At 39.8% G+C, this 13,586-nt stretch overlaps 1 protein-coding gene across 1 annotated transcript in view; it reads right to left on the bottom strand.

Moving 5' to 3' along the window:
- Positions 1 to 210: 210 nt before the first annotated feature.
- Positions 211 to 13,586, bottom strand: part of CD38 (CD38 molecule) — a 47,076-nt gene continuing 33,700 nt past the window's right edge. The window contains exons 5-9 of the mRNA XM_077136458.1: positions 9,658 to 9,743; positions 6,478 to 6,551; positions 5,027 to 5,119; positions 4,579 to 4,665; positions 211 to 3,049 (exon numbers count right to left, since the gene is read on the bottom strand). Coding sequence (XP_076992573.1) covers positions 2,986 to 3,049; positions 4,579 to 4,665; positions 5,027 to 5,119; positions 6,478 to 6,551; positions 9,658 to 9,743 — 404 coding nt within the window. The 3' untranslated portion in view covers positions 211 to 2,985. The remainder of the gene's footprint in view (positions 3,050 to 4,578; positions 4,666 to 5,026; positions 5,120 to 6,477; positions 6,552 to 9,657; positions 9,744 to 13,586) is intronic.

Below are 13,586 nucleotides of genomic sequence, written 5' to 3'. Positions count from 1 at the left end.
TGAGACACTTTTATAAATTTTATATTTGCGAATGTTTCCTGTTGATTCTCTTTCTTTATAGAACCCTAACTAATACAGGGACCTAATCCACAGAAGTAAAGAGGGCAAGGAATTTGTGGTTAGGCCATTTGAGGCTTTCACTGTTTTCCCCAGAGATCAAGGCAGCACATAATAGCAAACCTTAGTTTTGGGCCTTGAACCATGGCTCATCTGGAATAAGAGCTAAAAGACAAAAATAAAATGACAAGCCAAAATCAAAGAAATACTGTGTTTTGCCAAAATATTTAATAACTTCAATTGGGTACAGACACAGCTCTACTCAAACAGTGAAAAGTGAGGCAAAACTGAAGAAAAACCCACTGAATACAGTGCCATATATTGAGACGATTTTCATACATACAGCCTAAAATTCCAGAACTGCATTTGAAAGCATGCCTCAAACATTACAAAATTAAGAACCACTGTAGTAGTAAAATAGTGAGCTGAGGAAGTTAGAAAGCCAGTTTGTAAATAAGCATAAAGTTTATAAGCAATCAGTAATTCCATAGAGAAGTCACTTATAAGAAGAGGAATATGAGGGGTCTACTTATATGTATAAGCCAGAACATTCTTAGGGCCAAGGATGGCAGCATGGTCAATGACAAAGATACCCAAAGTGGAACCACAGAGAAAAAGGAGGCAGGAGGGTAATGAAGATGCAGAAGGTGGTACAAGAGGAAAAAAGCACTTGGTCCCCAAGCCACCTCCATGAGACCCCAGGACCCTCTGCAGTACAGTATGAAAACCTTGAAACCAACTCCTCCGAGGGTCCTTCTTGTAAGTGACTTCTCTATGGAACTACTGATTGTTCATAAACTTCATACTTTACCCATAAACCTGCCATTCGCTGTCTACCTGTTTGTGCTCAAATTACCAATGAGGAGAAGGTAGAAGGGGCTATCGTTGATTGAGTGCTTGCTTGCTTAAACACCAGGCACTGTGCTAAGCTGTCAATTTTGGACATAGCTGTAAATCTTCTCCATACTTTAATGGGGGTAAATTTTTAATCCTTTATTTGGGAAACAAGGAAGCTGAGGTTCAGAGTGTTTAAGTATTTTGCTGAAGATCACAAAATGACAACAAAATATGAACTCGGAAATGCCTGACTCAAAAGGTTATGCTATTTCCAACAAAACAAGCTGGGGCCCCGAAGGGGTCTCAAATTAGTTTATTAATTCTTCATTTACCATATTAAATAAAAAACCTGGAAAATGTTTGGAAATTATGCAAAATATTTCTAAATAACAATGGAAATTAGAAAATACTTTGATCTAAATGATAACAAAAAGAGATCTAGTAAGATATAAGTTGCAGCTAAAACAGCATTCAGGGAAAAATTTATACTTCTAAATGTATGTATAGGTAAAGAAAATGGGCTAAAAAAATCAATAATCCAAGGTTCCATCTAAGAATCTGTAAAAGGAAACCCAAAGCAATTAGAAGGAAGAAAAACTGTTAATAAAGAAAAGAGCAAAAATCAACAAAATAGAGAAAGCCAACAAAACTCAAGGTTAGTTCATTAATAGAGTAAACAAATTGATAAACCCTTAGCAAAACTGATCAGAAAAATGGAGCTAAAACACAAAATGTCAAGACCAAGAGCACATATTTTAAACAGTTCACTGTTTACATAACATATTAAGCATGAGGAGGAGGAGGAAGGAGGGGAAAAAATGTTTGAAACATCTCCCAAAATCTCATTCCCAGATTCCAGAAATGGTATTCAATTTAATTCAGTGCATATTTGTTGAAAGAGAGTATAAGGCACTGTAAGTTTGGTATCACTGGCATAGAAAGAGAAAACACATGTACCGTGGAGTTGAACAGAGCTGTGTTTAAAAGCAGCTTCTATCTTGAACTAACTGTGTGGCTTTGGGCCAATGTAACCTCTCTGAGCTTCCACTTTCTCATCTAACAAATGAGAGGCAATATCCCCATCGTCAGAGGACTGTTGGAAGGCTTAGAAACAATGAGTGTAAAGCACTTGTTCACAGTGGCTAATTGGGTGGCTTAACACAATGGAAATTTATCTTCTCATGGTTTTAGAGGCTAGAAGTCCAAAATCAAGGTGTTGGAAGGACCATGCTCCCTCTGAAGTCTGTGGGGGAGAAACTTTCCCTGCCTCTTCCTACCTTCTGTTGTTTGCCAGCAATCCTTGGTTTTCCTAAACTTATAGATGCAACACTTTAATCTCTACCTTTGTTGTCACAGGGCATTTTTTCTCCTATGTCTAATTCCCCTCTTTTTATAAGGACACCAGTCATACTGGATTAAGACCCACCCTAATCCAGTTTGTTCTCATTTTAGCCAGTCACATTTTCAAAGACCTGATTTTCAGATAAGGTCACATTCACAGGATCGGGTGGGGGTGGGTGAAGTTGGGACCTGAACATATCTTTTAGGGGACACATTTCAACCCAAAACACGTAGGTTATATCCTACAGAATACTTTTTTCCAGCATGACTCATAACCATGGATTTTATAGGTAGACTATCAGTAGGAAGGATAGGAACGTATTTCCTGAGATAAGGTCATTCATTTGGAAACATAACGCTTTCCGAATAATTTGGGTATTTGCCTTTTGTTACCTGCCTGTTCTAATAAGAGGAGTTTGGTCTGGTTATTTTCAATAGAAAGGATGTTACTAATAGGCAAATAACATAAAACCATCAAATGAATATTAAAATGAAATAATTTAAAATAAAATTTTCATCCTAACTTCATAAAATCCTTATTTTTTCCTTGAATATTAGGAGGTCAAATAAAAACTTATGCTGACAATGTAAATTACTTTAAGACTTTGGGGGAAACACTCAGTGTTCAGGCCTGAAATTAAGACAAAGGACCCTCCAAAATCTTCATCTCTTCATTAATATGTCTCCTGAGTCATGCATGTCAGTAAATACTGCAAGGGATCAAGGTCCAAAACCACCATGTAAATCAGCTCATATCTTAGAACTGCAAGATGGATCCTCGGCTTGGTTCACACATTGAAGAAACCTGGCAGGCCTATGACAAAGAAGGAGATCAAGAGATGAGTTCAATTCACTAACGAAAGAAACCCTTTTACTAACCACAAAGTATGCACGGAGCCCTTAGGATCCACACAATTTCCTCTCTTAGAGAGATACCGCTGAGAAAGGTCTAGTCCCATAGTAAATGACTCAAGATACAGCCAAATTTAGGTTCACTGGAGTCACCTGAAAGCCATAGGAATAGATCCTGAAAAGGAGTGTTAGGTAATAGTGCATGGAGGTGACAGGTGTTGGTTTACAAATGACCCATTTCCTACACAGGCCACTATATGTACATACACTAGGGTTTGTACTTTTCTATGTTCAAATGGAAGTTCTACCTACATATTCTTTCCAGATGGGGATGTGTGAGCTCACCTGAAGCCTGGGGTAGGCCTGTGTGGGGCTAAGTGGCCATTAATGAAAGAAGGGAAACGTTCAATAAGAGAAAAAAGAAGATAAGGGAGTATTGGGGATAAGATTCAACTTCATTCTCCAATTCTCTCCTAGGTTCCTAGTATTCTACTTTTTTCAGTACAAAATATCTTTGAGTAACTTAGACTGGTCAGAAAATTTTCTGCTATAGTTGTTCCTTTGCTCTTTCTGTTGGCCCGTTTAACCACAGTCACTGTAGAAAGTTGGCATTACTTCTGGGCAACTGCCAGAGAGAAGTCAGCTGACTGATGGAAAATTCAGATCATTTGGGAAACAAGAATCTTCAGCAAGAGCCCCTTGAATCTGTCCTTCTGCCCTTTGCAATTTGGTTGATGGGTATGGGTGGTGTCAGGAAGGAGTCAAGGAAAATATGCTAGCACTTGACTTTTATACTCTTGTGAAACTTTTTCTCTCTGAATCTGTCTTATTCTAAGCTACTATGCATGGGAAAATCTCCAAAGATGCTTCTAGCAACCAATCCCTGCCCACATCATTGACCAGGACTCCTGAAAAAGGATGGGGGTGTCCCAGTTTCGATAACAGGGTTATAGGTAACTTTTAAAATATTATTATGTGTAATTTAAAATTTTTCTCCAGTAAACTTATATCACTTGTAAAGATTTTAAATTTTTAATTAAAAAAAGATAGTGTGGCATCTTATCAAGTGTTAGGCATCTACATTGAGATCCAGCCTAGAGAAACTTGAACCACAAAAGTAGGCCCAGTAACAGGGAGTTTACAACTGGGGAGAAAGGCTTTGAAAAATGGATGCCTACAGCATCTATAAGCCCTGGTTTGAGTGTCTTACACTGGAAACCAATAAATAAGCCCTTGAAAGCTGGGTCAGTTTCAAAGCTGAGTCTGCCCTGGAAGGTGAATTGGGAAAGAAGCCAAGAAAGGGAGAAAGCTGGGGCCACTGGCTGGGAACACCAAGTCTAGGCTGGGAGGGAGGAAGCCAGGACACCATGGAAGCCCAGGAAGAACTCAGGCCATCTGGAATGGCCCTCCATTCTCAGATGGGGACAAGAAAAGGGCAATTGCTTGTGGAGGGCAAGAGGACCATGTCATCTTCAAGAAGAAATCAATTACCTGTAGTCATCCTGGCAGGTAAATGCAATATTCCTTTGGCTTAGACTAGATCTCAGGTCATTTATGGAAGAACCTGAGCATGTGTCACTGAGAAAGAAAGAAGAATATATTAAAATAACAAGATCTCCAAAACATCCCAGAGTCTCTTCCAGTTAGTGGGACATGAATGTGGCCCTGGGATAAAGAAATGAAGCAGAAGACTGCCTCTAAAGGCTGCCAGGTCAGCAGGGGAACGAAGGTGTGAATCAATTAGGCACCTTTTATAACATAGATACCTATTATAGCTAAGACCAAGAGGTGGTGGGGATGGGTTAAATGTAGAGTAAGGCCCCATTAATTCCCTGAACCAGTCTGTTCTTGACACATTTATATGACTGTGGATTCTTTCATGGACAGATTTATAAAATAACCCTGACAATACTGGGGTACAGAGATGAAACAAATATACCTAGAAGATCCTCTGATGTCATGCATCACCCATGCCTGTACTTCATGAACCTTCTGTGGTTGTAAATTGAAGATTTCCACACTTCCAAAAACACTAAGAGAGAAGAGACAAAGAACACTGTCAAGACCAAAGTGAAGCATTCATGTATCCATAGCTGCTGCCCCAAACCAATGGCCAGGAGGTCTGAGTCAGAGCCTATTCCTTAGACATTGACCCCTGACTTGCATTAGAAACAGCCACATTTTCTCATTCAATGTAGCTCTCAACTGAGACCAACAAGAAAAAAAGGATTATTTAACTATATGTTGATGTTGATTCTTTATATACTTGCTATTCAAAATGTGATCCTCAGGCCAGCAAAATAAGCATCACTTGAAAGCTAGTTAGAACCACAGAATCTCAGCCACTGTCTGCTGAATTAGAATCTGCATTTTAACAACCCACAGGTGATCCATGCCCTCAGTAAGCTCTGAAATGCACTGCTCTAAATGACTTCAATGTCCTACCCTAACCCCATTTCCAATCTCTCCCATTAGTCTCTGACAGCTGTCACTCTGGTATTGTCCTTGGATCACTAATAGCAGGCTATAAAATTGGGGAATATTAATGTTTTCAGTCAGAAACCCTCAAGGTAGGGGATAGAAGAAGACAAAAGGACAAATGCTTGTTCGTGTAATTAAATATTAAGACAGGAGAAAAAGAGAATTAATTTTGAGCAGGGCAAATTAATACAAATTCCCTTCCTCTTCATCCAGGGTTATCCAGGGAAAGACTGGAGAACAAAAACTGAAAAACTAATCAATGTGGCAAAAACTTTAAGTGTCGGAGGTCGGAAAGGAAGGCATTAGGACAGCCAGATTCAGCGAGGATTAAAGGAAATAATAATAATAGCTGATAGCCACTGAGCTCTTTCTATGTTGCCAGGCACAGAGCTCAGCATTTTTCATGCATAGGCTCAGAGGTTAGGTGCCCTGCTGAAGGCCACATCAATTATACAGTGTCCTCTGAAGTCCCTGCTTTTAAGTGCTATAACAAATTGCTGACAATGCCTAAAAATGGAGGTCAAAGGCTCAGCACAATTCTTGGTGTTCCCAACAGTGGTTTGACAGCTGAATTGGGATTCAGACACTTCATGGAGGAGAGGAATCAGACCAGATCTTTGAGGATGGTGAGGGTTTAGACAGGTAGCAGGGGAGAGAGGAGGTAGGTGGGATACGGACAGAGTGGAATGTAATGGGAGAGAAGGCTTAAAAAATTACACCACGCCTCAAAAAGTCAAGAACACAGGGTGGACACAGAGCAATGAACAGCAGGACCAGTAGGGAGTTTTTGGTAATGGAGAAGCCAGACAAAAGAATGGACTTAGGAAGACATACCTCTCCCTAAGATACAGATATATTGAACAGGAGACTGTGATAAACCTTGCAAATAGGATGCAAAGAAATGAGTACCTGCTTTTGTCAAAGGCTTTAAGGTTGGACCCATTGAGCATCACATAGACCACACCACAGGCAGCTTCTGCAAACTTAAAAAAAAAAAGAAGAACCCACCATTTCCTCAGCAGGCAAATTTCAATACCCATATTTAAGCATTACCATCCAAAACAGTTCTCAGCATGAGTTGGTTGGGGAGGGGGTTGGCGGGACATCCTGTACGGTTTTAACATATAGGAAGAGCAGGTCTATGGGATTTTCATTCCAAGACATTGGAGGGTTCATGCTGCATGTCAAAGTGCTTGAAGCAGGTGCCCCAATCTGCAAGTGGCAGAACAATGAGGCTCAAAGTCACTGCTCAAGGAGTTGCTAAACTCAGGTGATTCTGAAGTCAGAAGCCCAAGTGAGTGAAAGGAATGCCAATGGAGGAGAAAGATGGAAGCATTTCCTTGGTATCATGCACCCTAGACACTGCACATTTAGTGGGAGTAAGGTGTATGAGATAACAGAAATGGGACACCAAGAAAGGGGAAACTGAGGAGAAAGGAGATGACACTGAAGCCTGGACTGGCCCCAAGGGGAAGGGGGATGAATGAATGAATATTACTGGGCAAGCAGTTTCATTTCTTCATGCAGCAGTACATTCAGCTCAAGTCTTTGCTAGCCCCTAGGGACCACAAAGTGGAGGAGACAATGTGATTTGATGTGCTTGCTCCAGGAGGTCTTTCCAGAACCCAGAGACTAGCTCAGGCCCCCCTTCCTGAGCATCCCACCACATTCCCTTTACACCTCTCAACTGAATTGCATTGTGATGTTGAGCTTAATGTCGGTTTAGCTTTCGGTGTTGAGCTCTGTGAGAGCCATGAGCCTAGCTCTCTTTATCCCCACCACAGCCCTATGCCTTGCCCCTGGTACATTGCACAGGGTGGGTGCCCAGTGAAAGCCTGTGGAGAGAAAGGAAGGAGGGAGGAAGGGGGATGAAAGGAGAGAAAAATAGAGGAAGCAAGGAGTCTAATACACTGTGATGGAAAGAACCAGAAATAATGGGAAAAGCCTAATGGAGGATAGCAAAAGCCAATTCCTAAAAGATGAATAGGATTTCAACAGGCAAAGGCCAAGGCAACTACCAATGGAAAGACCTAAAGTGCTGAGAGAATGATGATGTCTTTAAGGAAACTTCAGAGGAGGCTGAAGCTAGAATAGATAAATGAGTTCTTGCAGGGCTATGAATCCCTGCACTTCATTCTCAGGTGATAAGGAACCACTGTGGAAACAGTGAATTGTGAAAATGCAATGCTGCATTTGTCTTTCCACTGAGGGGTGATGAGCAGAGGACAGAGCCCAGTGGTTTTCATTAATCAAGCGCTAATTCAGCAGAAGTCTGGCAGGGGGCCAAGCACTGATCTTTGATCTATATTTCTCAAAAGAGCACCCATGGGGTAAATGGTGGATCTATTAGCCTCAAGGTCACATTACTTGGAAGTGAGAAAGTGAGGTAGGGATTCAAACCATCAGGCTTGAATCCTCTATTGTCAGAAAAAAAAAGGAACTAGTCTGACCAAAGAAGGCTATCTACAGCCATGAGTATTTGGCAAAGGAAGGTACGAAACCTCATAAGCTCATAATGACAGGGTGGCTGCGATTGCCCACACCATCACATTCCTAGCCCCGAGCACAGAATGGGGAGCACTGGCAGGTCCTTACCTCATGTAAAATGTGACCTGACTTTAAAAGTTTTTTAGCAACAGCACTACTGCAAAGCATATCATAGAGCGACAGAATAGACACTTTTCTTGGAAAAAACAAACAAGAGAAACTCTCTGCATCCCTGATTTTCACAGCATATAGCAGATATTAAACAAATACTTGTTAAATGAATGGATTCAGAGTTAGTTAATGGGATAGTGGTATCATTTAAAAATCGCAATAATTCGGTGGGACAGGTATTATTTTTTCCCTATTTGACAATAAAGAACCCGAAGGTCAGAACAGTTAAGGAATCTGCCCAAGAAATCCTTACTTCAAATCCCAGTCCGTTTCTGTCTACCATTAGAAGGACTCACCCAAATCCCCTTAAGGTAAAGGTTTGGTTAGGAACCAACAGGAAGCCAAAGACAATCACACCTACCATTGGTAAGACAGAACCAACAAATAGGTTCAGAAATCAATATTGGGAAGCATGGCTGTGGGTCAGTAGACAAGGGTTGGACTCAGCTCTGCTGCCTATTAGTCGGGTGATCTTGAATGAGTCACTTAACCTCTGAGCAATAATTTCTTTCCCCTGTAAAGTGGGCATTTATAACTGCTCACGACACTTTTGTGAGAGCCACATAGCATAATATAGATAAGATCCCCTGGCCCAGGGCTTGTCACAAATATGCTTAACAAATATTAAATTTCAACTTGCCTCAGTTCCTCTGATGTCTAAATAGAATCTTGTAGAATAATAACTAGCTTTTTTTTTTTTTTGGTTTCTTCCTTCTTTCTTCCTTCCTTCACTTCTTTCTCACTTCTTTTCTGTCTTTTTCTTCCCTTGCCCACTTGTAAAGAAGGAATTGAAGCAACTTATAAAAAAATAAATATGCACAAGGGCAGCTTAGAGTGAAGTCAGAAGTAGAGAGAAGAAGAAGGAAAATAAAGAGTATTTCCCAGCTCAGATTCTGGATCTGAAGTCAGACAGCCTGGGTCAACCTCCTAGCTGTGCACTTAGTCGAGTGCTTGTCTACCTGCACCTCCATTTCATCATCTGTAAAATGGGTGTGACAATCGTGGTTCCTACTTCATAGGGTTCTTGTGAAGACAAAAGGCTTTAATCCGTGTAACAAGCTCAGTACTATGCCTGGCACATAATAAGTGGCCTATATATGTAGATTATAAAGACTGTTCCAAAAATCTAAGACTGGCTCATATTTGGAATGGAGGATTAAACCAAGCCCCAGCTTCCTGGCAGACAAAGCTAAAGAGTGAGACAGAAAAGAAATTCCACAGTTGTAGCCCATGGACCTTCCGTGAACACCATAAAATCCTATGTGAAAATCTAGAACCTACTTATTAACATTTTCCTCTGGGAAGGAACCTAAAGTCTCATTCCTAAAAGAAACTATGACTCCAAAAACGGTGACTAGCAACTACTGGACTGGAGTACCTCTTAAGTTCCTGGGTCTCTAAAATTCTAGAACTTTACTGCTTGGTACTTACCCCCTTGGAAACTGTTTTCCAGAATACGGAATGAGGATTGTTGTGGCAGTCTTCCCTCCAATCTGGGCAAGATTGATAGTTCATTTCTAAAAGACATAGTTTGTATGCCTTCTTATAATTAAAGAAAATAATTAAAGTGGAAAAGAAAGGTTATAAATAAGGTCCGTTCTTCCCTGGCTATTCAATCACAGTGGAGCATTTTCAAATGTCATCATTTGCCAAGAATTGCAAATGGAGGATGGAGAATGGACGTATCTCGACCCAATTTAACTAAGTGCCCCCTGAGTGACTTCCAAATCTTCACCTTACCTCCAAATCCCAGAGGGTGACTCAGTTTCAAGTCATTATTCCGGGAAATCACAGCATGAGTTCACCTGACAGAGACAACCCCCAACATCATGCCTGAGTCAGGAAGAATTAGAGGTAAAACAGGAACCTGAGGGTCACTTTCGCCTCTACTCTCCCACTTCTCTGCTTCCTCCCAACTCTCTCTTGTTCATGCTTTTCCTCCCAAACCTTCCTAAGTCCCCAACCTTCAATCTCAGAAGGTCTCAGAGTCTTTCTTCACTGACCTCCAGACACAGGCTCGGACAGCGGTGAGGTAGCATAGACGTAAACATGCCGAGGTTCTGTAGTTTCTATGTTACTTCCTCCCACAGATATTTGCCTTACTACTCAAACACTTACTGAGTGTTTGATCCCAGGGATAGGAAGACGAATTACAGAGGGGCTCTGCCTTCAGAGAGAATGTGATCTCTTGGGGAAGACAGACACGTAATTAAATAAATCCCAATACTGTGTGGCAGGAGTATAAGGGTCAGAGGAGAGAAAGATGAACCTGAATCAGGGTGGGAGTATAGCACCATCAGGGAAGGCTTCCTGGAGGTGGTAATGTTGAGATTGGTTTTGAGGGATGAAGAGGAGTCTTCAGACAGACAAGATAGAGCAGGGTATTCCATACAGAGAACAGGGGCAAAGGCCCAGAGCTGGTGAGTTTAGATTAGGATTGCCAGAGCATAGGGGGGTAAGGAAGGAAATGATGGAAGATGAGGTACAGGAAAGACAGAGTCCAGGCCAAGGAATTAAGATGTAATTTTAGAGACAGAGAGAGCCATTGAAAGTTTTAGGTGGGAAACAGAGGCAGCCATGTTTTCATTTTAGGAAGGACACTGTGGTGGCTGGATGGAGGCTGACTTACAGGGGTAAGGAGTGGGTTGGTAAGAACCCTACTACAGTCCAAGCAAGAAAAGAGAGCATGTGAGCACACAGACAGAGAAAAGAAACGATGAGTCACTAGGAAGTAGGTTGGGTTGGGACTGATGGAATATAAGGGGATAAGAAAGAGGGCGGAATCTGAGAACGTGTTATCTCAGCTTTGCATCACCAAGCCGTGAGAGGAGGTGTGTGGAGAGAGGGCCCAGAGCCCTTTATTGTGCCCCAGAAGTCAGGCAGAGTGGCCACTTCCTGTTTCCTCTTTGGGTGTGTGTTGAGTTCACCCTAGAGAAACAGTCACCATTCTACTCCTATCTGTGCACCACACATGCGATATGCCACTGACAGCAAGGAAATCTCTGGGTAGAAACATTTCCTGGGATAATGAAATAATTCTAGTAGTTTTAAAATAATGATTAAATGCTTTAAAAAACAAGATCACACAAATAAAAACAGAAATGGATCTATGCATAGTTGCAAATAATTCCTGTGGAGTGAAAAGATGAATTGGGAGCAGGCTGTGGTGGCTCAGCAGGCAGAGTTCTCGCCTGCCACGCCAGAGACCCGGGTTCGATTCTCGGTGACTGCCCATGCCAAAAAAAAAAAAAAATTAAGAAAAAAAGATGAATTGGAATCATCCTCCAAAAGAGGCACAAATGTTGACGATGAAGAAATGGAGGGCGGGCCACGGTGGCTCTGTAGGCAAGAACACTTGCCTGCCGTGCCCAAGGACCCAGGTTCGATTCCCGGTGCCTGCCCATGTAAAAAAAAAAGAAATGGAAATATATTTCGGAAGGTGCTTTACAGTTTATAGGTTTTCACAAAAATAAACTGTTTTTATCCTCACAAACATATTTTAAAAGAGGTCTCCCAGCTTTTAACCTCTCTTCTCCCCACTAGGACAGAAGTTTCCCCTCTGCAGCCTGCATTAGACAAAAACATCACTAAATAAAAATTTTTACTGAGGCACAAAAAAAGCAAAAGAGGGAAATTTCAAAATGAAATAAAGTAAAGTAAATAAGAATACAAAGAAAAATGAAAATAGATAGTAAACAAACAAACCAGAGATTAGAATGTTGCAACAGAAATTAAGACTTTCATAGTAAAACAAACATGGTCAGACTAAATCAGGTAAAAAAAAAATAAGGAAAAAAAATTTAAACCAGGATATGGAAAATTAAAATATAAAACTCAGGATCCTGAAGGATAAGAAGTGAAATAGGAAGATCAATTAAAACTCAATGAAAATTGAGATAAGTAAAAAAATAAAACCACACATACAGCATTCCATTTAAAATAAAACAAAAATCATTATATTGATATTTCTTTTAGTCTCCAGTATCTTAGAGCAGTTAGAAGTAAGAACTTAAGATTGTAGGATTATAACCCATACCAAACTCTGAAATCTGTTCTACAACGAACTGTTGTGCTATGCTTTGAAATTTATTACCTTTTTGTATATATGTTATTTTCCACAAAAAAGAAAAAAAAGTATATTGCGATGATAAAAAAATATTTATTCCTTCTAGCCTCCTATGTTCCGGGGGAGCTAGAAGGAAAAATCTGAGATGATGGTATGGTAGCCCATAACAAACTCTGGGATCTGTCCTGCACCTACCTGTCGAAGAATGCTTTGAAAACTATTGCTTTTTTCTTACTTTGCATTGTATTTATGTTATATTATACAATAAAAAAGTTAAATAAATAAAATAAAGCAAAAATAAATAATTCTAAATTATGATTAGATAAGACATAATATTTTATTTTCTGTATCTCCATTTTCCAAGAAAGAATTGAACTGGCATATTGAAAACTGAAAACAAAGGAGAAAAGTTTACACTAAACAAACTTAAAAACTAAAAGTTAAATAAATGAGCAAAAAAAGCTAAATTCTGGAGGGAAATTTAAAAAGAAAAGCAGGAAATATGGAGAAAACTATAAAACTTAAGTAAAAAGAAAACAAATAAATGGAGAGACATTCATATACCATATTTCTGGTTGGGAAAACTTGGGATTAAAGATGAATTTAAATATTACAAAAATAGAAATACTAGATGAAAATATAGGAGACTGCTTCTCTAATTTTGAAGTGAGTAGTCTTTCCAAACAAAATATGAAACTCAGAAGCCAAAAGGAAAGGATTGAAAGGCTGATTGCATTTCTATGAGCAAAAGACAGAATATAAACAGTATTAAGAGATAAGTACAAACTGAGAAAAATACAGCTGCCACCTCTACGAGAGAATGAATAAAATACATGAAGAGCAGTTTAGAGGAGAAATAGAAAGATCTGCCATTAAATACAGAAATATGCTCACTAACAACGAAAGTAAAGACAAATAAATCAAGGCATTTATCGAACTGATAAAGATTTATTTCAAGTATTCAAATCCACTGTTAATGAAGGTGTGGGTAAAGTGGCCAGTTCATGTACTCTTTGAGAGTTTAAATTGTGACCACCTTTTGAAGGACAGTTTATCAATCTCTAGCACAACTTTAACACTGAAATTCTATTTATAGATATTTATCTTTAAAAGTAATTCCACAATCACGCAGATTGTGGACGTATGTGTGTATGCATATGTGTGCAGAAGCTTTTCTTGCAACAGTGGTTATAATGGCAATAAACTAATACAACCTAGATATTCATCAATAGGAGATTGGTTAAATAAATTATGATACACCCAAATAGCAGATATGATGAAATATTTTAAAAGA

The sequence above is a fragment of the Tamandua tetradactyla genome, chromosome 19, assembly GCF_023851605.1.
Source record: "Tamandua tetradactyla isolate mTamTet1 chromosome 19, mTamTet1.pri, whole genome shotgun sequence".
NCBI classification, from domain to species: domain Eukaryota; kingdom Metazoa; phylum Chordata; class Mammalia; order Pilosa; family Myrmecophagidae; genus Tamandua; species Tamandua tetradactyla.
This window is presented reverse-complemented; position numbering and strand designations above follow the sequence as displayed.